The sequence below is a fragment of the Pteronotus mesoamericanus genome, unplaced genomic scaffold (assembly GCF_021234165.1).
Source record: "Pteronotus mesoamericanus isolate MK-2021 breed Mesoamerican mustached bat unplaced genomic scaffold, CSHL_Meso_final scaffold_85, whole genome shotgun sequence".
NCBI lineage: Eukaryota > Metazoa > Chordata > Mammalia > Chiroptera > Mormoopidae > Pteronotus > Pteronotus mesoamericanus.
In genome coordinates, this window is record NW_026555329.1 from 3041711 (window position 1) to 3068933 (window position 27223).

Sequence of the window (27223 nt, forward strand, 5' to 3'; positions counted from 1 at the left end):
TGGGTCCTCTCATGCTGCTGCCACTCAGGGGAGTGGTCTCCCTGAGCAAGATGGCTTCTGCCAAATGGAGGATGAGTCAGCACCAGGATTCTGCCAGCTACTCTCTCCATACTCTCCCCAAAGCCTCTGTCTCCAGTCTCTCCTCAAGTGTCTCTAGATCACTCTGCGCCCCATTAGCCAGGGATCTACTATCTGTGGCTGCCACCCTGTACTCAGCAGTCAGGCTTTAGTACTACTGGGCCAGGACTGAGTACCTCCTGGGGGCAGGGCTATTGTTTACTCTGTCACTGTTGCTGCTCAGGGGAGTGGTCTGCCTGAGCAAGATGGCCACTGCCATATGGGGGATGAGTCAGCACCACGATCCCACTGACTACTCTCTCGGTTCTCTACCCAAAACCTCCTTCTCCAGTTTCTCCTCAGGCATCTTTAACCCACTCTGCCCCTGCCTGTGCTGGAGACCAGGGTAAGTGGCAGTTAGGTTGTGCTAAAGCTGATTCTTCTGTCTGTCTGAGGTTATAAGGCTCCTCTCTCACTATTGTTCAGTTGTTTGTTCCAGGTGATTTCTCCACAATTTAGTTGTTAATTCCATATTGGTTCTGGGAGGAGGACAATGTGACTTCCACTCACTCCTCCACCATCTTGATTCTGTTAACTATCTTGTAATCCAATCCCTGCCTTGCTTTCTCCCACCTCCACTGTAATCTTCCTTACTTTTCCTCCTTAATTTCAAATGCATAAAGAAGCTAGAAAACTGTTAGTCTTGGAAGCATCTGAGATCTTGCTTCCTTCCATAGGTCATCAGTTTGGTTCAAATAGATTCTTATAAAAAGTCTGTACAACTTTGGATGTTAGGTTGACAGTATGAAATGGAGCAGGTAAGTAAAAGGAGAGATCACAGGATGGCAGGGCATGTCTAAGACCGTACAATGAAACTTTGTGTTTGAGTATCTGCAGGGCCCAGCACAACCTCCCATTTTTATTACATAAAAATCTTTTATTACAAAATAATAAGCATGTAATTCTCTAACATAACTCAAGCACACCATATGACAATTTAGGTGAAATGTTCAAATTGTCCATCTCGTGCGAGACATTCACGAATCCTACCAACCACACTCAGTGATGTTACTTCTGCCGGACCCTGTATTTTAGGACCCTGATAAAGTGCGCCCGTATTAAAAAGATGGGAATGGAGGGCAAAATATTTCTCAGTTTACCCAATTTACCTTGGAAAAATAGTATTTTGGGGGGAGTGGGCTGAGAAATTTATTTTATTTTTAACATAGTAAATGTCAACCTAAGAAATGTCCAAACCTGTAAAAATTTTTATAAGTTTATTTGAGCCTAATTGGCACTGATTGCTGGGAAGCAAAGCTTCAATGGACTGAGAACATGCTCAGGAAAAATGGCAGTTTTACACCTTATTTTATACATCAGAATCAAAAGAGGATGTATAAGAGTGTTACATGAAATCCATTGGTGATAAACTTGGAGGCAGGAGAAAGCAAAGCAGGGAAACCTGTGAGATTGGATAAAAAGTAAAATGATAGACACATACTTCTTTTACATAGGTGGGTAAGGGATCGTTAACAGTTGACAATTAACATGATAACAATAACAATGAGGGGATTTGTGGTCTCAGCTCTGGTATGGTGGTTGTGCCTAAGGGGCTCAGAAAAAGGGAAGTGACCTTCACATTCCAAAGGTATGCTATCATTGATGCAAAATGACAACAGACAGGCTCAGTTAAGGTAAAGACTAACTTTTGCCAGGGGAGATTCTAGCCTAAGGACAAAAAACAGAACTACGTGCCTTGAACTGCTTTTAAAAAGTTTTAGTTTCAGACCATTCTCTGTGGTTACTTAGGTCTCTGAGTGTGTAAAGCCACCATACAGGCCTCCCCTGAGAGTGTCAGGTTTAGTATGTGGCTCCTTATGGTCCACAGTAATTAAATTCCTCCACAGAATAAGAACATGGGATTCTGTCCTCTTCTTCTATTTCATAAATACAAATAAATAATTTTTTTTTTTCTGCAAGGAGTGTGCCTTTCTTCTTTCTACAATTGCACAGAAGCCCTTTGTGGTCATTTGGTGATGTAGCTACAACGCCTGAGAGGACACAGCCAGCATCATTTGCAACCATGGCGCCATTTGCAATCATGGCGCCATTTGCCGAGCAAGCCTATGACCTTGTTAAACATGACTGCCATTTTACTCTTCTAAGCTTGTCCCCAGGACTGAATATTACTGGAAAGCAAAAAACAAAACATGGCTAACTGCTCCCTGCATCCATAGGCAGAAGATAACATTGTAACAAACTGTAGCCTCCTGTTAAAACAGCCCCAGCAGCCCAGGGGCCTCACAACAGCACCCCCTACCTTTTTATAATCCAATTATAACTCAATAAAACCCCAATGCTGTTCTATCTCTCCATACCAGGCCCCTCTCCTTTCTTGGAGAGTGAGTAAAAACTTTACTTTCTACACTTTCTTCTCTTTGTGAATTCTTTCACAGCCCACGTCACTGACCGCTCCAACAATGCCCACACTCCAGCCATGTGCTCATCTATCCACACAACGTCTTTTTTCCCACTCAGTGGAGAGGGCTACATCTTCAATATGCCTGTCATCGCTGAGATGTGGCTCTGAAATGTATGAAACATGACATATGGGTTTGAAGAATGCTACATAAAAGAAATAAAACAGTAGTTTTAAACCAACTTTTGGTCATGGAATTATTTGAGAACAGGTTGCAATTATGGACCATTTCCTTAGAAACACACAAACACACACTCACCCCCCTACCATGAAGTTTTGCATTAAATTCATGGGGCTTCTGGCATCAAGTTAAGGACCCTTGGTTTAAAGCATGGCCGTGGTAGTCCCCAGTGCTGTGCCACGGGGCGAGGCCCTGGGCAACAAAGGGGAAAGGAAATCTCCGGAAGTGAGGAGGAGGTGCTGAAATAGAGATCTCCAGATCTTCCCAACATTGTGCTTGGAAGGCAGTGGTGTACTGTCATGAAAAGGTGCCCTGCCACTGATAACGTGAGGTAAAGATTCCTAACCATTCTTTCAGAGCATGTGAATCCAGACCACTCAATCCCATAGACCACAGATTGGCAAACTACAGCTTTTCAGGCCAAATCTGCCTGTTTTTCTGTGACCCAAAAGCAAAGAATGGTTTTTACTTTTTTTTTAAATGGTTGAAAATTATCAACAAAAGAGTATTTCATGATTTGTGAAAAGTATATGAGATGCAGAATCCAATGTCAATGGTTTTATTGGGATATAGCTACACTCATTCATCTCTGGCTGTTTTCCTGCTACAGGGTCAGAGTTGTAAATTACAGCAGATATCCTATGACCTACAAAAGCCTGAAATATGTACTAAGTGGTCCTTCATAGGAAATTTGCTGACCTCTGCTTTAAAATAAAGCTAGTAGCCCTGGCTGGTATGGCTCAGTGGATTAAGTACCAGCCTGCAAACCAAAGGGTCACTGATTTGATTCCTAGTCAGGGCACATGCCTGGGTTGCGGGCCAGGTCCCCAGCAGGAGGCATGCAGAAGGCAACCACACATTGATGTTTCTCTCCTTTTCTTTCTCCCTCTCTTCCCCTCTCTCTAAAAATAAATTTAAAAAAAATCTTTTTAAAAAACAATAAAAGCTAGTAGACATCAAAAGACCTAAGTGGTAATGGGAGTTACAGTATTTGGGGCCCATATCACTAAAATAATTATTCAGATAAAAACAGATCATACAATTTCTTTTTTTATTGTTAATCTATTATAGTTGTCCCAATTTTCCCCCTCTTTGTCTCCCCTGCCCGGCCCACTCCTGCTCCCATAGTCAATCCCCACACCATGTCCACGTTCATGGATCATTCGTACATGTCTTTAACTAGTCCCGTCCCCTTCCTCCCACCATTACCCCCTCCTCCCTGCTGTCTGGCTGCTGTCAGTCTCTCCATGTCTCCATGTCTCTTTCACTCCCTCATTTATTTTGTTCATTAGATTCCTTTTATAAGTGAGATCATATCGTATTTGTCTTTCACCACCTGGCTTATTTCACTTAGCATAATCTCCAGTTCCATCCATGCTGTTGTGAAGGCTAGGAGTTCCTTCTTTCTTTCTGCTGTGTAGCATTCTATTGTGTAAAATGTACCACAGGTTTTCAATCCACACATCTAGTGATGGGCACATCGGCTGTTTCCAGCACTTGGCTATTGTAAATAGTGCTGCTATGAACATAGGGGTGCATAAGTTCTTTTAAATTGGTGTTTCAGATTCTTAGGGTATATTCCTAGCAATGGAATTGCTGGGTTAAAAGGCAGTTTCAATTTTAATTTTTAGAGGAAATTCCATACTGTTTTCCACAGTGGCTGCACCAGTCTGCATTCCCACCAACAGTGCACTAGGGGTCCCTTTTCTCTACATCCTCACCTGCACTTGTTGTTTGTTGATTTTTTAATGATAGCCATTCTGACAGGTGTGAGGTGATATCTCATTGTGGTTTTAATTGGCATCTCTCTGATGGCTAGTGATGTTGAGCATCTTTTCCTATGTCTATGGACCCTCTGTGTGTCCTCCCTGGAGAAGTGTCTACTCAGGTCTTTTGCCCATCTTTTAATTGGATGGTTTGTCTTGCTGGTGTTGAGCCATAGATCATACAATTTCTTATACACCAGTTGGACTATAGATTTTTTAAAAGATCTCATGTACTCACATTTATATTAATTCTTAAGGAACATAATCATTATTGGTAAGAAAATTTAAAATGTGCAATAAATCTACATACAAACTATTAATCTGAGAGAATTCCTTATTCAAGGTGGAAAAACAAGTCATACTAAAATTGAAATATAATTTTATAGTTAACCCACTCCATCTTCTACCTTCTTACTGGAATTGTCTAATCATTGGTTGGTATGTACAGCCATTCTGCTTAACTTCTGTATGGTTGTATTTATTTTATTTTTTTAGTTATATTTTATTGATTATGCTATTACAGTTGTCCTGATTTCCCCCCCTTCGCCTCCCCCCACCCAGCACCCTCATTCCCACAGGCAATCTTACCACCATTGTTCATGTCCATGGGTCATGCCTACATGTTCTTTGGCTACTCCATTCCCTATACTGTACTTTACATCCCATGGCTGTTTTGTGACTACCTATTTGTACTTTTAATCCCCGCACCTCTTCACCCGTTCCCCCACACCCCACTCCCATCTGGCAATCATCAAAATACTCTCCATGTCCATGATCCTGACTCTGTTCTGCTTGTCTGTTTAGTTCGTTTTTAAGAATCAATTGTTGATAGATACGTATTTTGACATTTTATTGTTCATAGTTTTGATCTTCTTTTTCTTAAATAAGTCCCTTTAACATTTGGTTAATAATGGTTTGGTGATAATGAACTCCTTTAGTTTTTCCTTGTCTAGGAAGTTCTTTATCTGCCCTTCAATTCTAAAAGATAGTTTTGCTGGGTAGGGCAATCTTGCCTATAGGTCCCTGCTTTCCATGACTTTGAATATTTCTTGTCAGTCCCCTTCTAGTCTGCAAGGTTTCTTTTGGGAAATCAGCTGATATTCTTCAGGGAACTCCCCTGTAGGTAACTAACTGTTTTCTTCTTGCTGCTTTTAATATTCTCTATTTATCTTTAATCTTTGGCATTTTAATTATGATTTGTCTTGGAGTGGGCCTCTTTGCATTCATCTTTTTGGGACTCTCTGTGCTTCCTGGACTGACATGTCTATTTCCTTCACCAAAGTAGGGAAGTTTTCTTTCATTATTTTTCCAAATATATTTCCAATTTCTTGCTCCTTCTCTTTTCCTTCTGGCATACCTATGAAGCAAATGTTGGACTGCTTAAAGTTGTCTCACAGGCTGCTTACATTATCCTTTTTTTTTAAATTCTTTTTTCTTCTTCTTGTTCTGATTGGTTGTTTTTTGCCTCCTTATGTTCCAGATCATTGATTTGATTCTGGGCTTCATCCACCCTGTTGTTTTCCTATAAATTTTTCTTTATTTCAATTATCCTATTCTTCATTTCTGACTGGATCTTTTTTATGCTGTTGAGGTCTTACTAAGTTCCTTGAGCATCCTTATAACCAGTGTTTTGAGCTCTGCATCTGATAGATTGCTTATATCCATTTTGTTTATCTCTTTTTCTGGAGTTTTGATCTGTTCTTTCATTTGGGCAATGTTTCTGTGTCTCCTCGTTTTGGCAGCCTCCTCATGTTTGTTTCTATATATTAGGTAGAACTGCTTTGACTCCATGTCTTGGTAGTGTGGTCTAATGTAGTAGGTGTCCTGTAGAGTCCAGTGGGACAATCTCCCTTACCACCCAAGGTGGGCACTGAGGTGCACCTTTGTGTGGGCTGAGCACACCCTCCTCTTGTAGTTGAGTCTTGGTTGCTGTTGGCAGATAAATGGGAGGGATTTACCCATGCCAGTCAGCTGCAAGGATTGGCTGTGACCACTTACCATTAATCACTACCCTCTGTGGCGGATCAGCTGTTCATGGGCAGGGTAGTGGTGCTCCTATGTGGTCTGTATGTAGCTGTCCACTGGGTATGTTATCCTTGGGGTTTCCCAGGGGTGCAAGCCAACATCAGCCCCCACCTGTGTTTTGTTTGGGCCACCCTGAATGAACTATTGAGCAATCTGAGATTGCTGCTCCTTGTGCTGGCCTTGGAGATTCCCAGTGGTAGCCAAGCTGTGAATCTAGGCAGGATGCTGGTTGTTAGTGCTGGGCCTGGGCTCACTGAGGCCAGCTTTTGCTTGTTTGAGAGGATTTAGGAAGTTGTGCAGTCTGAGCCAAGACTAGCTATTCATATGGAAAAGCAGCTTACATGAGATCAAGTCTCTGGGTATCTCCAAGGTGGGTCAAACAGTGTTAACCAGGTTGATGGAGTCTCAGATATGGTAGCAGCTTGCCAGCTCTGTGGTTCTGTGGGGGGAGGGTTTAGAAAAGAGACAATGACCTCAGCTTTCCTTGATGCCAGACACTTCATTCTCTCTCAGTATGTCATTCGTGCCTTTCAAGCTGCTACCCCCATGCTGGAGCTCAGAAGGAGTGAGTCTGAGTAGGTGAATCCATGTGTGGGTTCTTTAAGAGGAAATGCCTGTGGCTCCAGAAATGTCTTCCACCAACTCAATCTCCACTGGTTTTTGTAGCTCGAAGTTATGGGGGCTTATCTTCCTGGAACTGGAACGCTTGTTTGGGGGGCCTGGTGTGGGGCTGGGACTCCTCACTCCTGAGATATCCCTTTTGATTTTTTATCCACCACATGTGGGTCTGGGACCAGCCCATTCCTCATCTGTGCCCCTCCTACCAGTCTAGATGGATTGGTTTCTTTAATTCCATAGTTATCAGACTTCCGTTCTACTCAATTTCTGATGGCTCTGAGTGATGGTTGTTCTGTATTTCAGTTGTAATTTTGATGTGGTTGTATGAAGATGCGAGCCATGTATGCCTACACTGCCATCTTGACCAAAAGAGTGGTTGTATTTATTTTAGCATCTTCTATGCCACAAATAAGAGCACTGCTGAAAACAGAAAAGTCAATGTTCATGCTGTCACCACCACAATCAATAAGCAGAGACATGATTGAATCTTTATGGGCACTTTATTCAGATGTCCAGCAACTTGAGAAGACTGTAGGTTATGTACCCTAAAAGACCATCTTACATTTCATTTTAAATTGACCCTTTTTATAAGGAGAAGAAAAGTGTGGGTAAGGGGATTGGTTAATCAGGTTAAAAAAAGGTTAATCAGATAAAAAGCTATAGCATCATTTCATCTGTTGACCAGTGATTCTTTATCTGTGTACTGGGTGGTGGATGTTTCTCCCTGGAGCACAATGGCTCAGATACCATCTTGACTACTTGCAGTCTACTGGGGTGCATAGGTGGAATTACTTGTGCTTTCCTAGTCAGAGCAGGACATACCTTCAATTCCTGAAACAATGTCTTAAAAAAATTAATCTATTTATTTATTTATTTATTTATTTATTTATTTAATTTATTTATTTTTAGAGAGAGAGGAAGGGAGAGAAAACCAATGTGTGGTTGTCTCTCACATGCCCCCAGCTGGGGGCCTGGCCCACAATCCAGACATGTGCCCTGACTGGGAATCAAACCAGCAACCCTTTGGTTCATAGGCTGGCACTCAATCCACTGAGCCACACCACCCAGGGATGAAATGATAACTTTTTACGTGCATTAATTACTTGGCTTAACTATTACTTAAAACTAAAATTTTCCAACTCTTGAGTTCTCCCATCACCGTGACAATTTTTTTTAAATTCTTAAATTTAGTTGACTACTTTAGTACATAAGTCCTTTCAATAAGCATGAACTGTAAGGCCTCTTGAGAAAAATTCCGATCAGCCCTGGCTGGTGTGGTTCAGTGGATTAAGTGCTGGTCTGCAAACCAAGGGGTCGCTAGTTCGATTCCCAGGCAGAGTGAGCTTGGATTGAGGGCCAGGTCCCCAGTAAGGGGCATGCAAGAGGCAACCACACATTCATGTTTCTCTCTCTTTCTCCCTTCCTTCTCTAAAAATAAATAAATAAAATCTTTAAAAAAAGATAATTCCCATCCAAGTCTAAGGACTCTTAAAATGTATAATCTTCTAGAGTCTTTATCCTAAAGGTATTTGTTCCTTGTGTTTGAGAATTAAACCACTGGTTTGTTGCAACATAGACACAAGTCGGTAGTAATAGTTAGCTTGACATATTAGGAAAAATTATTCTCAAAATCCACCAACTTGTCTTAGTAGTTTATTTTAGGAGTTTTCTTTGCACTTTGATTATGAATTTTTAAAAATTTATTTTAGAGAGGAAGAGATAGAGAGTAAAACACTGATTTCTTGTGCCACTTAATTATGCATTCACTGGTTGATTCTTGTTTGTGCTGTGAAGGGGTTCAAACCCACAATCTTGGCATATCAGGACAATGCTGTACCCCATTAGCTACGTGGCCAGGGCCTGCACTTTGATTTTGGAATTTGTTTTCTGGAGGCAAGGAGAAAAAAGGAAGAATCAGTCAGTAAACAATTAGTAAAAACTGGTTTTTGTTGTTTTTACTTTCTGTTAAAAATCAGGAAAATCTACCAAAGTTCAGGAATTGTTTGAAAAATACATTTCATCCTCATTTATTTCTGTTGACTGGTATTTCGATTTCTAGTCTTTAGGAAATCACTACAACCCCAGGAAGTTCAGAGCAATCTAAAGGGGGCTCCTACAGACTTAACCTGGTAGTCATGGCAATGAATCCCAGTCAACAGTTAAGACTGTAACTGAGTCTGTGAAACAGAATTGAGTCCTCTTGCCAGCACTCATACATAGACTTACAGGGTCCTCTGTGGTCTAAGTCCTCCGACAGCACAAAGTACACTTCCTCAATAGCTGACTGGAAAGTCTGCCCGTCAGACTGTCTGTCATTCCCAGCTCAGCTCTGTGCAGTACGTCAGATGTTTACCCAGTTCAGGTCATTGTGTGCCAAATACTTTGGTAATCATCCTGTTAATTCTGTGTAGGGGATAATGTCATGACTTTTATAGATGTGACACCATACAAGTGTGAGGAAGGGAGACATGGAGGCAAGAATAGCAGAGAAAATTTTGCCCTGGTTGATGTGGCTCAGTGGATTGAGCACGGGCTTGTGAGCCAAAGGGTTGCCGGTTATATTCCCAGCCAGGGCACCCGCCTGGTTTGTGGGCCAGGTCCCCAGTAGGGGGCGCAGAGAGGCAGCCACACATTGATGTTCCCTTTCTCCCTCCCTTCCTCTGTCTAAAAATAAATAAATAAAATCTTTAAAAAAAAAAAGTTTCAAGGAGGTGACAGAAAAAGATAGCTTGATCAAAGTTTGAGGGAAAAGAAAACAAGGACTTTTTAAAGTATTTTCTTCAGCTAAGAGCCTTTTCATCTCCCAGCTTTTCTCTTCCTCTTCTTTCCTCTTCTATTTTCTTCCTTCCTCCTTTCCTTCTTTTTACAATTTTTTATTTTTAAATTTTTGAGAGCACATTCATTAAAGGTGGGGACAGTGAAGCAAGGAAGGGCTTAGGGTAGACACAGCAGCAGGAGAGAGCCCAGGCAAGGCTGCTGTGGCTCTCCAGAAATGTTACAGGAAAGAAATGAGAGGCCATGGCCAGGCAGTTTGGTCGGTTAGAGTGTCATCCAGATATGCCCAAGTTTCCAGGGCAAATAAAAGAATCAACCAATGAATTCATAAATAGGTGGGAAAACAAATCTGTGTCTCTTTAAAATCCTAAAAAAATTAAAAATAAATGAATGAGCCAAGACAGGAGTGTCAGAGAAAAGGGGGCCTTGGAGACAGGTTCAGGGGATCAGTCCAGGCTGAGCTGCCACCGCCCCTTGTCCCCCCCCCCCCCCCCCGCCCCCGCATGGGGCCCTTAGCGTTTAGGAGATGTACGCTTGAGAGGGTAGAAGAGGGGGAAGGAAAAGGCACAGGCATGCTCCAGGGAGGGTAGGCTCGCTCTTTATTTTTTTAAACAGCCTTATTGAGATGTAGTTTACATATCATACAATTCACCCATTTAAAGTGTACAATTCAATGGCTTTAGATATATTTACAGGTTTGTACAACCAGAGGCATGGCTCTTCAATGTGGCATATTCTTCCTTTTGGCTGGCCACTTACTTCATAATACTTGTACCATTTTTAATTTAAGCCTGTTTGTTGGGACGATAGTAATTCCATCATGGATTTAATTCATCCCTGAAAATGAACATGTATGCATAGTGTCATAATTCTTCTCCCTTCTTTTCTTTCCTCCAACTTTTTGGGTTAAAATAGCAAAAAAATACCAACCCAGTCCACTTTTCTTGGGATATATATGATAAAGGGGAATGCATATTTGCTACTGAAGACAAATCCATGTTTTTAGACATATAAGAATAGGAGAAATTACTGTTTACAAAACAGTAAGTGCAAGGGAGGCCACTGCAAATTGCGTGGGGCAAATTTGAAGTAGGCTTCAGGATTTGGGGGGGAAAAAGTGTAAATTCCCAAGCCTATTTTATTAGTTCAGCCATTATTTGCTCACCCATTATTTGGGTGAGGCACTTGACTCACCCAAATAACACTTAAATTTTAATTTTTTAAAGACTTTATTTACTTTTAGAGGGGGAGGAAGGGAGAGAGAGGGAGAGAAACATTAGTATGTGGTTGCATCTCATGCACCCCTCATCGGGTACCTGGCCTGCAACCCAGGCATGTGCCCTCCACTGGGAATTGAACCAGGGACCTTCGGTTCGCAGGCCAGAGCTCAATTCACTGAGTCACATCATCCATGACTAAAATTTAAATATATATTTTCCCCTTTCCATCCTTTATATGAACTGTATACTGAGCTTGCTTTTTTTTAGGGGTTTACTCTTCTTTTGGCAGATCCTTTTTGAATGTTTTTTAAGATTTTATTTATTTATTTTTAGAAAGAGGGGAAGGGAGGGAGAATGAAGAAACATCCATCAATTTCACAAAGCCCCCAACTGAGGACCTGGTCTGCAGCCCAGGCATGTACCCTGACTTGGAATTGAACGGAGACCTCTTGGTTTGCAGGAGAATGTCCAACACACTGAACCACACCAGTCAGGGCCTTTCTGAGTTTTTGAATGGTAGAAATGCTATGCTTGAAGCCCAGACTTAAATCTAGAGCCCTCCTTTCCCTCCTCAAACTGATACCAGGTCCTCTTCGCCGTGGTAAGATCCAGCAGTGAAAAAGTGAAACACTGGTCCCATACTTGCATTCTAGAAACGGGAAAGAGCAAAGGCTGCAGTCCTCTTCTGCTCCAGCAGGACCGCCACCTGTAGAGAGGTCAGTATCCAAATAGGACATACAATTTATGACATACAAGTGAGAAGTGGGATTTAAGAATCCTCTCCTATTGTATGTAATGCTCCGGTGCTGAGAGTGTGCTGAGCACAGCTTTCTGTGAGCTGTTTAACAAACTGCAATAAAAACGACAGCATTCCCTCTGCAAAATATTCAAACTTTTATCTTTTTCAGTACATCGGAGATAAGTTTCCATTACTCAGAAAGTTTTCCTGGTGCAGAGGAATCAAATACCCATGAAAGCTAAACAAAGAGACTGGAGGAGTGAGAAGGTATAACAGGAACCTCATTGTGACACTATTTGCTAGAAAGATGAATTCACTTTAGTGAGTCCATCTTGGGATCTACCCAAAGGTGTCCAGTTACTGAAATACCAAAAAGGCCTTGTGAAGGGGTGGCTTGGATTCCGAATGTTAAGATCTTCTCGGATTTCCCAGTGCCCGTTCTCACCTAGGCTTTCCCCTGGACACTGCCCCTTGTTTCTCTTCCCACTTGACTCTCCTCCTGCTCATCGGAGTGGCTTGGAGCTTTGAGAAACTTAGTCGCTTTTAGAGGTCTAAAAATCTTAGCTTAATAGTTAACAGTACTGTGAACTTAAAATTTTATTAAGAATGACATTTTGTTACGTCCTTTTTGCCACAATAAAAAACAATAATTTACTTAAAAATAAATAGCCCTGGCAGAGTAGCTCAGTTGGTTGGAACGTTATCTTCATACACCACGGTTGCAGGTTCAATACCCTGGCACATGCAGGGGTCAACCTATGAATGCATTAATGGGTAGATCAACAAATCAATCTCTCTCTCTCTCAAATCAATTGTTTTAAAAAAGTAAGTAAAAAGCTCTGGCTGGTGTGGTGCAGTGGATTGAGTGCCGGCCTGTGAACCAAAGGGTCATCTGTTTGAGTCCCAGTCAGGGCACATGCCTGGTTCGCAGGCCAGGTTCTCAGCAGGGGGCATGCAAAAGGCAACCACACATTGATGTTCCTCTCCCTTTCCCTCTCTAAAAACAAAATCTTAAAAAAAAAGTAAAAGGAAAATTCTCCCCCCACCAAATTAATTTAAAAAATAAAAATACTAGCTTCATGTAGTAGAATGAACAATTTGGAATATTAAATTAGGGTATTATCAAATATCCAATAAATGCACCAGGGAACATGTAAAAATTGATGGATACCACCAAACTTGATCTTACAGTAGACATTGAAATACAATTTTTTAAAAAAAGTTGCTATGAAAGATCCCTTAATGTTAGTTTCTCATTATTTTTTAAGAAGCTAAAATGCAGAACTTCTGAATAAGGATGAAAAGTTGAGTTTCCTTTTTTAAAAGTGAAAATTATGCCAGGCAGTGGGGCCAGGATTTGGTAGCTGGTGGTGAAAAAAAACCCTCGACTGCATCCTTATGCTGGGACTGTGCCAGTGGTAGCTGTCACTCAATGGCACAGAGAGGAAAAAAAGAAAATGATGCATTCATGGAACTAGAGTAACTTTACATATCAATGTTCTTGTCATGCTCTCCCAAGTCAATTCTTCCCCCTAACACTTAAAGAAAAAGGGCAGACTTGAATCTTCACTGGAAAATAAGAGTTGATAGGAAGTTCTAGGATGTACCAACATTGAAAATATTTACATCAGTTTTCTATAAAGCAAGGACAAAGGTTATGAAGGCATTTTCAAACTGGCTGCAATTCTTTGCACTAGTTCTACATTTCATTAAAAACACCCACCTTTTTCTGGAAAGTACTCTTCCTGTGATTGATCCAATCATATTTTTTCACACATCTTTTTACAGTTTAAAGTTCGAGGAAAGACATCTGACCCAAGCCAGGATAACCAGAGATCTCTTAAAGGATCTGTGAATTGGACAGCTAACAGAGGTCTCTTTAGAGGCAGACTTGGGATTTGGATGCTGCCAGATTTCATTATAATTTAGAGGGAGGAAAAGGGGAGAGAGCGAGCAGAGAGAGAAACATCGAATTGTTGTTTATTTATGCATTCATTGGTTGCTTCTCGTATGTGCCCTGACTAGAGATGGAATCTGCATCCTTGGCATACGGGGACAACGCTCTATAAACAACTGAGCTACCCCGCCAGGGCTCACCAGCACTTTATTTGTGATCAGTTCCAGAGGAGAGCCAACGCTCAGAGGTGGCAGTCTTAGGGTTGTGCCGGTCCAGAGTTCCTGTTATCCTGAGGTTTACAGTGAGACTGGTTATAACATTTATCTGGTCCTTATTAAGTACTAGCTCTTCACCTCTAGTTTTTCATGTTTCTCATTTAACTCGGAAAATCCCATGAGATAAATACCATCATTATCATCCTCCCAGGTTTATAGGTAAGAACACTGAGGCATAGGGAGGTTAAGGAACTACAATAAATAGCTGAGCTGGGACTCAATTCCATGGAGCCAAACTCCAGAGCCAATGTCCTGCACCATTATTTTGTCTCTTGGCCACTAATTCCCTTAGCAAAGCAAGTTTGAGTTGGTTATCTCCTACATTCAGCCAAATTACATTAACATGTCTCTTAGGAATACTAAGTACAGTTGACCTTTGGACAGAGGGGTTGGGACACTGACACTCCCCTAACCTGTACAGTCAAAAATCCATATATCACTTTTCACTCCCCCAAAACTTGTTTCTTGGTATTCATGGGGGATTGATTCAAGGACCGACCTCCTCCCCACTGCAAGGATACCAGAAGTTATCCTATGTAAGTCCCTTCAAACTAGTGACCTTTTGGTCCATGGGACAACACTCAACCCACTGAGCCACACCAGCCAGGGCCGTATTTCTTTATACAAACCCAGAACTTATCCATTTTACTGTTTTGAAGATGGAAAGGGTCAGAAACCAAGACATGAAGACGGCCTCTAGAAAACAAAAACAAGAGGAAACAGACTTTGCCATTGGAGCCTCCTTGAAAGGAACCAGCCCCATTACCTTGACTTTATTCCGGTGAGACCGACTTCAGACTTCAGACCTCCAGAACTGTTAATAAATTTATGTTGTTTTAAGCAATTAAGTTTGTGGCTTTTTTTACAGCACCAATAAGAGCTTAATACAACATAGTTTTCATGAAGATGGCGCCCAAAGAAGGAAGCCCCTGCCCCTCCCAAAGCCAAAGCCAAGGGAGAGAGCAGTGCTAAAAGGAGTCCACAGCCACATTTAAAAATAAAAAAAGGCACATCACCCACCTTCCAGAGGCCTAAGACACTGTGGCTCCGAGGCCACCTAATTAAACTTGGAAGAGCACCCCCCAGGAGAAACAAGCTTGACCACTATGCCATCAAGTTCCCCAACTACTGAGCCAGCCATGAAGATAGGAGACGATACACTTGTGTTCATCATGGATGTCAAGGCCAGCAAACACCAGGTCAACAGGCTGTGAAGCAGCTCTGTGACATTGACATGGCCAAGGTCAACACCCTGATCGGGTCCTGATGGGGAGAAGGCTGCGTATGTTTCACTGGCTCCAGACTATAATGCTTTGGAGGCTGCCAACAAAATAGGGATCATCTAAACAGGGTCTACCTGGCTAATTCAAAATATAAATTTTATACTATAAAAAAACTAATAGAACATAGAAAGGGATAATAAAGTTGTTTCCAGAAATGCCCTTACTAAAGTTGATGTGAGGGCATTAGAAGATTTCTGATATGAACAGAAGCTCTGTATCATCTAAGAACCCATTATTGAGAGTAGTGCTAGGTCTATAATGAGAAAAGTTACATTACCATTGGTGTTACTTTTCTTAAAATTGAGGTATAATTGACATAAGCATTGTTTCAGGTATACAACATAGTAACTCAGTGTTTGTATGTTATTGTGAAATGACTGTCTTTTCTCTGTGTGGATTTTGGAAATTAGTCGAAATAGATTTAGCACAACAGGATCAGTCCTATCAGACGACCTATTTTTCAGATGGCAGTTTTAACAAACTACAATGAATCTAAGTATCAAAATTTGACATTAAACTATCTCCCTACAAGAAAACACTTCTGTGGAAACACATTGTAGATGTTTCCACTCCCACTATAAACGTAATCAGATAAAGAAAAAAGAGACTAATGACATAAAGCAATATAAAACTATTTATTGACCACTGTTTACCAGTATTTACAATAAAGTAAACAATATACAGTTGGATAACATTCTGTTTACTACAAAGTTATTGTTTTTCCTGGCTTCTACTGAACCAGTAACCCAAATACTGAGGCTGAGCCTACATGTAAGGAATGAGTTGGAGTAAAACATGCAGGTCAAGACTTTAGATTACAAAAGTTTGTTCACCCATTTATTCCAGCAGGTCTAAATCGCCAAGGTCTGTAACAATCTGATTAGGCTTCCATGACTAAAGTCCTACACATTCCATGATCCTAACCTTTTAGTCAATATAACATAAGGATTTTAACTTTTTGTAAAAGAATGGCTTACTAAGCGAAACCTTTAAGTCAGTCCTGCTTGCCTAATTAAAACATACAAGGTTTTGCCTAGTTTTCTCATTTGCAAGGGGAAGCTGTTGGTAGTGATGAAATTTTCCTTTCAGGGGTTCTGCAAATAAACTTACATTTTTAATTGTAGATATGGACATGGGTTCTGATATGGCTGCTTTCAAATTTTCCAATTTTAATTGCTTACATTATATTTAAATTGCCCAATTAATGACAAATTATCTACTTAATTTCAAAGGTTAAATCTTCAGGAAAAATTTCAATTTAACTTGAAGATTCAATTTATTTCTTAGGTTGCTGAAAATGGCAGCCCAGAAACATGCACTTATCTATGGTTGTGAAATGCTGTTTTTGTTTTGGTTAAAAAAAACCCATTTACATTTACTTATGTATACATACCAACCATTCCCCACCAAATAAACAAAAAACCCCACAATGATCCTTAGGCATATATGACTTAAACAAAAATTCTGACTGAGTAACAACAATGGAGGTTGACCCCCACATTTAGGAAAGCTGTTCTCTAACGCAGAGGAAAGAATATATCATGTTATCAAATGTCCTCTTCTGATAAAGGAAGCAACTACAGAAAGCTTCTGTTCCAAAGTAACCAGTACTATAGATGCAACCCCCCACAACAACTCCCCCAGTACTACTTCAAAACAAACATATCAAACTTGATTTTTATTAGAATGTAGTTATTTCTTCACACTAATAAATCAAAAAAACCGAGACTCAGATTTTTATATATATAAATATATATAAAAAGCAACACAAACAATTATTGAGCTTCATCTTCCGGACAAGAATGCCAAGTTAGTCTCTCTTCATAAAAAGCAATTACAATTTGAGGACACTTCATATTTGCCTCTTTTGCAAGCACCAAATCTGCCTCATCGGAATCTTTCCTGTTGTGAGGGGGGGAAAATTCAGTTAAAAGTCTTAAACCCTTTTTGTCAAATGAGAATTGTTCATTTAAGAAATATCATAATTTAATCAAAGCTATTTAATGCTTCAAGAGGGTTTTGCGGTACTAATAAAATTGCATTTTACAAAACAGGCCACAGTTTGCTTTGCTTTGAAATATCATTACCAAAAGTAACTGGAATCATCCCTTTGGCAGATAATTATTCTCTATATAATGATGGAAACTATAAAACCTTCTCTAGATAAAGCCTCACAAAATTTAAAACATGCCCATCCATTTGTACTTTATAAATATAACAGCAGCCACCCACATGCTTACCACTTCATGAGAAACATTAATTCCCCACTGCTGTCTGTGGCACCAATTATTCGTTCAGGATCAAGACCTCTCGCAAAGCCTCTTGGTTTATCAGCCTGTTTGAGAGGTTAAACGATTACTTTCATAAATCTTTCCATGCGGCAAACTATGTTAACTTCTAATTTGCCTTCATAATACATACCTTTTAAATGAAAATCTTCCAACAGTGAAACAGAAATGACTAAAACACAGCCCATATTCAGTACTAAAACACATCATAATTTTCATTAACCTTACAAGCAAAAACAAATCTGGATATCGAAAAGTATTCTCAATCATAAGTTAAGAGACAAATTAATTAATCCCTTTATTTCTGATAAAGCCAATCTATTAATTATTATAAAAACTGTAAAACCCAGGACCAATTGTAAACAATTATAGGAAACCTTATAAAATACCTATTATATATACAACAGTGATCCTCAAAGTGTGGTCTGAGGATTACTGGGAATCCGAGACCTTTTGGGGGTGTCTGTTTATCTGTAAGGTCCTCTCTTTTCATGTACCTCTGACTTTAGACTGTCTTTACCATATGTCCACCAAACATAGCACAGAAAATCAAATACAGAACTGCTATTAAACCAGACACTGAGATTTGCAAAAATATAAAATGCTACTTGCTCAGTTATTTTTCACAATTATGAATAACATGCAATAGGTTTTGTCATTCTTAAATACAAATATTTTAATCTCTGCTAGTTATTTATAGCTATAACCCATATAAAAAATTCCTTGGGATCCTCAGTAATTTTCTGGAGACCAAAAAAAGTAGAAGAGGTGCTTCCACTCCCCCCTTCCCTCTCCAAACATCTGCATCAACACCCCAGGTGTTCAGATGCCTAGGCTGGTTAATGGTTCTAACTTCTACCAGCTGTGTGGCTCTGGGCACGCTCACCTCTTTGTGATTTAGATTATCTATAAAATAGAATAATTATTTTGGGTTGGCCAAAAAGTTCATTTGTTTTTTCCATAGGATGGCTCTAGTGGAGCTTAGCTGTCTTTAACTTCATTCACAGTTTTGTTATAGGTTGTATTGTGACAGCTGTCATAACAGCGTGCATTTAAAAGAAAATTAACAAAATCGGTGAATTATTGTGTAGACATTTTAAAATTGAAGAAGGAAGAAAATATGCAACATTTTCAGCATATTATGCTTATTTCATAAAGGTAAAAATGCAACTGAAATGCAAAAAAAGATTTGTGCAGTCTATAGAGAAGGTGCTTGTGACCGACTGAACATGTAAAAAGTGGTTTGCAAAGTTTCATGCTAGAAATTTCTTGCTGGACGATGCTCCATGGTTGGGTAGACGAGCTGAAGTTGATAGCAATCAAACCAAGACATTGATTGAGAACAAGCAACATTATATCACGCGGAGAAATAGCTGACATACTCAAAATATCCAAATCAATAAAGTTATTGGTGAAAATGAAAATTTTTTTTATTTTGTGGAAAAAACTAAATAGACTTCTTGAGCAGTGCATCTGTTGAGCATGTGGTTGACTTAAATTATAGTCAATAGTCAGTCCCCCTTTGTCTGCTCAAGAAAGTTATGTTCACGACCCAATGGATGCTTCAAATGACGTATAGTACTAAATCCTACACACTATGCTTTCCCCTATATGTACATACCTATAATAAAGTTTAGTCTATAAATTAGGCATAGTTAAGAGATTAACAAAAAAAAAATTATAACAATATAATAAAAGTTAATGAATGTGGTCTGAATGAGTTATTGTACAGTTATCTTACTGTACAATACTCACACTGTTCTTGTGACGATGTGAGGTGGTAAAATGCCTATGTGATGAGATGAATGATATAGGTGCTGTGATGTAGCATTAAGCTACTAATGACCTGATGATACATCAGGAGGAGGATCATCTGTTCCAGGTGATCCCGGACCACTGAACCATGATGATTAAATGTGAGGAGCAGAGAATGTTGGGGAAATTTATTATTTTTAGAATCCAGTTGACCAGGGGTAACTGAAAAGGTGAAGACTAGTGTATACTCATTAACAGTGTTACTTTTTAGCTTTGACTGCTAAAGTATCTAGAATCAAATCTATACCCAACCTGCTTTTCATCTGTAAAATGGGGACAATACCTATAATTGTATTAGGAATGTCATGAAGATTTAATGCATTATCTGTAAAGTACATGGTACCTAGTTCAAATGATCTCTCATTTTAAACCTAAAGATGTCATCAAGAAATGTGTATTGTATGCGTAGTCTCCAAGTCTAAATACTAATTCAGAACCAAGTCCCTTTCCCAAATTGCCATGCCCAGTATCAAGGTATGCATAATTTGTTTTGAAGCTGAGGGCAGAAGCAAAGAGTTACAAGATTTGCCCTAAGCCACAGAGAAAGCAATGAAGCAAAAACTGGATCAAAACACCCATATAGTGAATAAGTCAACTGTCTCAATTTATGCCAATAAAACAAAAAAATTTTATTATCAAATTCCATATACTTCAAGATCAGTATTATTGGGCAAAACTTTGATAAGGCAAAGATCACAAGCCAAAGTATGAATACCTTCTTGTGGTCAATGTCACTAATGATCAATAATCAGAATGTGCTATGTGGACTGTTTTCACTGTACTGTAAGAAATTTCAATGATCTAATGTTAACGTTCTTCGTACTTCGGACAGCTAGTCTTGGATGATAGGAAATTGTGTGATCAGGTACCATATCCACAAATCTACCCAAAATAACACTAGCACAACAATTATGGTGGTATAAACACAGTACTTACACAATGTAGGCTAAACCATGCCTACCCCTTTTGTCCTAAATATTAAGTCCCTTTGATGTTATTTTAAATAGTATTAAAATTTTAAAAATACTCTAAAAGTATTTTAAAAACCAAGCTATCAACCTTTTACAAAAAGCCGGTTTGGTGGGCAATACTTTATACTTACAGCATCTCTTTTCTTCTTTGATTTGCTATCATCGGATTCACTGTCAGACAAAGACTTTCTTTTTGTACCATCTTTTTCTTTACCAGCTTTTTGAGAATTAAGAAATGCTTCAATTAACTCTGGACAATCTAAGTTTTCTTCAGGTTCCCAAGTATTGTCAGCACTGCATTCAGTTAAAAAAAAAAAAGAGTGAATTCAATTAAACATAGCTTATCACCATCATCCAGATCTATTTAACACATAGCTGAACAGTCCTCTGTGCTAACCATTTTCCCCTATCCCTCACATTCTTTTGACACAGTCTGATCATACTTCCCCGCTGAGTCTTCTTTCACAGTCCCTACCCAAGGGGCCAATCTGCTGCGTTATCCCCAGGTTAAGTGAACCTGATTTCTAGCAGGAACAACCCACTTCAGAATTTCTCTGGAAAGGCAAAAAAAAAAAAAAAAAAAAGGTGGATTCCTAATCCCCCCCATAAATTACTTTATCAGATTAATCAGAATATATATAGGGTTAGAACCTCCAATAATGTGCTTTAAAATAATTCTGAAGCATTTTCAAATGTGGGACAGCACCTTCAATTTCTGTTGAGTGCTCAAACTGGGAAATGCTATCAGGAAAGGGCCCAAAAGTCAAATCCAGCCTTTTATATGTCTGGCTAACTAAGAACGTTTTATATGTTTTTTTATTCATTAAAAAATTCAAAATAAAAATTATAAAATTTGAATTTCAGGGCCCATAAACAAAGGCTGGAAAGAAAATATCCATTACCAAGTGTGAAAGTAAGATCATCCTTCACTAGTGCTAGGCTTGCAAACTTTGTGTGCTCTGATCCCAAAAGCCTTTACACAACAAGGTCGAATGAAATTAATCATTTTACAGATGCTGAGAAAGGTGCTGTTAACCTCTGGTCATAGCTTGGTCTGCTGATACTCTTTGAGATCCCAAAATTGGCAAAGGTAAATTAGAAGGTGAAGGAGGACAAAACAGTTGAAGTGGATCCTCCATTCTGTAGTGTTCTTTTCAATATAGCTTTCTTTATTACCTAATACACTGTACCACACATAGCAGGTTCTCAACCATTTTACGGGCCTTAAGTTTGGGGAGAAAGGGAGGAGTTAGTTTCCTAACATTTAATGGGTAGGACATACAGGCAATCAGCTTTTATTGTCCCATTAGTCTACAGACAGGCAGGGAAAAAAAAAAAAAACAATTCATCAATAAAACCAACTGTCCACCACATCAAAGTTATCAGTTCTTTGGTAAACTGGTTAAATCTAATTTAAAAATAGTTCAGACTTACTTCCTTGGTTCAGCTATCTAGGGGAAAATTATGATCTTATTATATACATTTAAGCTCAATTAAAGGTATTGGAAAGGTAAAAGTAGGAAAACCTAAACCTTCCATTCAACTCATACTTCTCAAATTGCCATGGAGGTTGCTTTAAAATGTAAATGGTGGAGGCAGTAAATTACAGATCACGGAAGCCTAATAATTTGACTATTGTACTCCTCATCTCCATCACACTCAGAAATTTTTGTGTCTCTCTACCTATCCATTATCAATGGTCACTGCCCATGGAGCCTCACCGTTTTTGTGGTGTAAAACAGAAGAATCCAAGCAGATTAGCACATGATAAACATTAAGAGCATAATTTCTGCATATAAGTTATTCACAAGACAGCTCAATGTTAAGAGCAATTATAAGAGCAATTAGTAACGAGGAACATGAGTAACCCAGACTCTACTTCTTAGAGAATAGGCTATTTTAAACCCAGTGTAAGAACTGGATCATAATAAGCACTTAAACCTGTTTAAGACCCACTGGTCTACATTATATAGCTTCCATGTTTTTTAGTGCCCTCTTCATGCTGAGAAGTGATACAGTTAGGTATTCTAATTAGTACAGTATCTACCTACATTAAAATGCATTACCTACTAAACTATACAATGGTTTTATAAATTTGACTCTCTAAGGTTATCAACTAGTCTTAAATTTGCTTGGCTAAATAAACTGTAGGCTAAAAATCTGGTTCCTTTTAAACAGATCTCAAACAAGCTACCCTGGATTAAAGGTGTCTCTAAATTTAAAGAAACCTATGGAAAAACTGATAAAATATCTCGTTAAAAAACAATTTTTAAATACCACTTATGTGCATTTAAACAGGTAATAAAAGGCATTTACTCACTCTGTGAATCCCTTCCACTTCAGGAAATACTCCACCTTCCCGTTCACTACTCGTCGGTCCAATACTTTTTCCACTACAAATTCTTCAGGCTCTGCCTCTTCAACTTTTTTACTCTTTCCATTCTGTTTCTTCCCCATTTTTTGCTAAAACAAAACAAAATAAAACAAAGGATTAAGAAATGTCTTTTTATTTTTGGGTACACTTTAAAGGCTAACTTGCTTATGTTATTGCTGCATTTGACATCTAAATTTTTACTTCTATAGCCCAGAGTAGACACCTTCTGAAAAAATGTAAATCAACAGATAACCAATAAAAGAACACTTAATTCTGCTGGTTTAGCTTAAACCTATCACCTAAGACCTTTCAATGAAAAAAAACCCACTAAAAAAAAACGTGTAAAATACTGTTAGCTTTTCCTAGTCTTATGTGTAGTCCACAAGACCGTGTTCACTAGTTTTCACGCATTTTAATTACAATACAGCTGCAAACAACTAGGCGGTATTAGAAGATCAGATAGAGGAGAGAGTAAGAAGTGACAGGTCTTACTAAGTGAACCACAGACTGGTTCAAATCATATCTCCCAAACTCTGAGACTGCCTTTGCCAATTCAAACACCCATGTTAAAAGCCTCAGCAATATAAAAAAAAGGTTAACTGCAAGAATGAAAACATGGTTCAGTATATTGGTGTTAACTGTAGGGTCAACCAAGGAGACAATGAATAATTTAAAAAGAACAAGATTGTCTTTCCATTATCTCTGCTGACATATGTTTAACTGACCACTTGGAACAAAGCTATAAAGCTGTCATTTCAAGAGGCAGAAATGCTGGATCACTTTAATTTTGTGTGTGTGTGGGGGGAATCCTTCTTTCTTGGTTTCTCAAGAGTCTAGACTGGTAGCCAACAAAACTCACTTTAAACAAGTATTAGCCTAGTGGGTTTTTTGTTTAGTTTTTAAAAGTATAACACTGTTTGCAAGGAGACCAAGCTCAATCCGCTATTTTCTAATAACTCCGATTTCTTACGAGGACTGAAAATGAGTAAATTAAAACCTCCCACAAAACTAAATGGTTAGAAGAGTCTAAGGGGAGAAAAATCCCAAATGTTATACTCATTTTATAATCATTTCACCTTAGAACAGATGCTATTAAAAAAATAATCTTTTATCACCTAGTCACCAAAATCATCTCTCAATATAGCATGCCAGCAGAAAAGTCATTAACAAAAGAACATTAAAATTACGTAGTCGTTTAGAAGAACACAGATACATGACTCAGGCACTGCACCCAGTCAGGTAATTTTCTGCTTCTGTACAGTATAATGAAGGTAACTATGGTAGTGGGAAGAATAAAGAAAAACTGTGGTATGGACAAAAGCTTTTGAGATACCAATCCTAAATGACAAACAAGATAGCTAGGTCTGTGAAGGTAACAGATTAACAGTATAAAGAAAATGACAAAAATAAACACAGAAAGTGAAAAGGACAAACCCTAAGTTTAAGAAAAATTGGCATAAAAAATGATGTATTACACTAGCACTCATAAGCTAAAGTGCTTAACATTGTTTAAAGAAAATCCACCCACTTTTCTCTCACAACACACATGAAATAATTTTAAAAAATTGTATGCAAAAGCAATTTAATTTTAATGGAAGTATCTATTTGCTTTCTCTTTCTATATTCATCCTCATCCTCAAAGCACCAGGCACAGCTGGCTCCTTTTTCACTTAGTACGTGGACACAAGTGACTGTAAAACCAATTCAGTTATATACACTTACAGATTACAGATTAGGGAATTTGAAGAATAGTTTAACTCTGACAGGGCACAGAAAATGCTTTGTGCTTTTTTCCACTAATGGCTTTGAGGAGAATTATTTGTGCCACAGAGACTCATCAGACAGGCTTTTTCTATTTCCTATTTCCCAGGATATTTCATTTAAATGTGCAATCTAATGACAAAAATTATAAATTACAAACTTGCTCTTTTTAGTGTGAAGTTCAAGGGGGAGAACATACAGACCAAAATCAAATGCTTTATTTAGATGTTAACACTCACCTTTACATGCCTGCAATTATTAATGCAATGTGTTAGAAATACTGTGGGAACCACAGTTTTGAATTTCGATTCTCGTGTGAATATTCCAGTGTTTATTGAAACCTAAGAATGCACACTTCGGGTTTAAGAAACTGCTGGAAAGAAAAAAACTTAAATGCTCAGAAGTTCCATAAGGTCTACTCTTCTCTCCTTCCTGGACATATGTGCAATTTGGTACATTTTGTACACTAAGAAAAAAATTGCAATGATTTAAATTTAAGGCCCTTCTGTGTTTTCGAATAAGTCTGAAATATGACAAAGTGCCCAAAGTATTTGAAAGATTCCATGAATTTTGTCTCAGTCTAAGTGTGCTTGCTGTACAATGTACTTCTTTAAACTGCACAATACTGCAAATACTTGATTTCTCTAGAATTCAGCAGTTAGGTGATAGTATGCCAATCGACAAGGGCCTTACTGCTTTGTCCACACTCGATATTCTTTCATGTTACATATATTTATGCTCTTTTATTTCAAGATAAATATACTTAACACTCATTCTGTGCTATTCTCTCGATTAGATTCCTTTAATTTAATTAAGATACTATTAAACCAAGTCAATTATCTCAGTGTAATGACTTCCTTTTTGCCCCCAATTCTCCCCATAACATTGGGGGAAGAGGGCACTGGGGAATAGAAGTGAATGTAAATTTCTCAACTACCGAGATGCAAAGTTATAATTTTGGGGTGAAAACATTTGAGTTAGATCCTTACATATTTAGGTTTTTATTAACTTACCAATGTAGTTTTATTGGAGGCCATTTTTTATTGCAGACTTGAAGAGCTATTACTAGAAAAACGCATGACAGTTAAAAGGAAGTTTGCATGACACAAAAAGGTAGCTAAACACAAGTTTTGTTTGGATTCCAATCCCCACCTATGTAGCACATATTATAAAACATGGATATCAATTCACAGAGAAGCAAATTAGAACTCCTGTGTAAATTATTAGTGATATATGCCTGAAAGTATAACAGTATTCTAACCAAGTGGGTCTAGAAGCCTTACGGGTACCTTCAACAACTTTCCAAGGCAAAATAAGTAAAATTAAAAAGTAGACAATTTTTTCCCAATCCAAATCCCATATTCAGCACTTACTTTAAAATGGCCAAATATTTTGGTTCAAAATCAGACACAGTTATCCCATCAAAATGGTAAACTACAGTGAATTTTTCCTCTAGGCCTTTAATGGTTGTTAAGAGTCACCTAGGTAATTCCAACTTGTTTTTTTCTTGGAAACCCTCCCTCTTTAATCACTCGTTAAAGAACTAAAGGAAAAACACACCGAGATGCTTCAGTCCCATTTCGTGCCACTTAAAAATAAATCACCTCCTTGGCACGGCTATCCGCTCCCCCTGAGACTTGGGTCCCAACCCGCTTAACGAAGCTTAAGCACCCGGCCCCGCCCCCCCAACCCGCAGCTCAGGCCTCGTGGTCAGCGCATCCGCGGGGAGAAACAAAGGCCGCGGCGCGGGGGTTCAAGGGCACTGCGCCACGGGGCCCCGCGCCTCCCCCCGCCCGGCGGCGGCCACGTAACGGGGCGCCCGCCACAGCCTCCGGACAGCGGGCGGCGCAGATGCAGGAAAAAATACACCGCCCGCCCAGAAGAGGCCCCCGTCGCCGACTAAGCCCGGGAGGGGGAGACGGGCCTCTCATTTTGATCGGGAATGGGGGAGGGGAGAAGTAAATGCGCTTTGTCTAAAAATAAGGCGGCTGTCGCCACAGCTCTATACCCTCTCAAGGGCAGTCGCATCCTAACAAACTACAAGCGCCAGCCCCGTGCCCCGCGGTGGGATCTCCGCTCGCCTCGCCACTCTTCTCTCCCTCCCCCCCACCTCGGCGGACGGGTGGGGGTGGTGGGAGCCAGGAACTGGGTAGGGAGTACATGGGGCGCATCTTAAGCACCACCTCGGAGAAACAGCTAGAGAGAAAGAAAAACACCGACTTCACCGCCTCCGTGCTGCTCCGGATTCCGAGTCCACGGCGTCTCCGGCCCTGCACGCCTTCGGCTTCAGCCACATCCAAGGGGGAGGGGGCCGGGGACTCGCGCGCGGGGCCGCTGCCGCGAGAAGGGGGTTGGCACCGCCCACGCTGGGAGACCGTGAGGGGCGGAGCGGGCCCGCGCGCGCGCCCGGCGGCGGGGGAGGGGCCGCAGGCCGCGCTTTGCCCGCCGGGAACCCGAGCCAGACCCAGGGGAAGGGCGGTGGCAACAGCGGCACTTACAGTTTGCGGGGTGGCGCCCAGTGGTCCCCGGAGGGCAGGGAGAGAGAAGGAGGAGCGAAGACAGCGACCAGGATCTTCGCGGACGCGTTCCTGCTTCGCTGCAGCAGCGCTGGCGCCAAAACCGGACTCCGCCCACTTCCTCGCTCCGGGGGTGGGTGTCTCCTAATGCCAGGAAGGGGGGGTGAAAAACTTAGTTGGGGG

At 39.9% G+C, this 27223-nt stretch overlaps 1 protein-coding gene across 2 annotated transcripts; it reads right to left on the reverse strand.

Annotated features, from left to right (window-relative positions):
- Window positions 1-15941: 15941 nt before the first annotated feature.
- CBX3 (chromobox 3) lies at window positions 15942-27184 on the reverse strand. 2 transcript variants are annotated; one of them, XM_054563873.1, is made up of 6 exons: window positions 27023-27184; window positions 25538-25589; window positions 22710-22852; window positions 20521-20683; window positions 17556-17650; window positions 15942-17217 (listed from the first exon to the last, which is right to left on the reverse strand). In XM_054563873.1, exons 2-6 carry the CDS (start codon window positions 25559-25561, stop codon window positions 17091-17093), a joined length of 552 nt encoding a protein of 183 aa, XP_054419848.1. In that variant the 5' UTR covers window positions 25562-25589; window positions 27023-27184; the 3' UTR covers window positions 15942-17090. The 2 variants fall into 2 exon arrangements, with proteins under 2 accessions (XP_054419848.1, XP_054419847.1); XM_054563872.1 differs by lacking the exon at window positions 27023-27184 and adding an exon at window positions 26745-26908.
- Window positions 27185-27223: the final 39 nt, after the last annotated feature.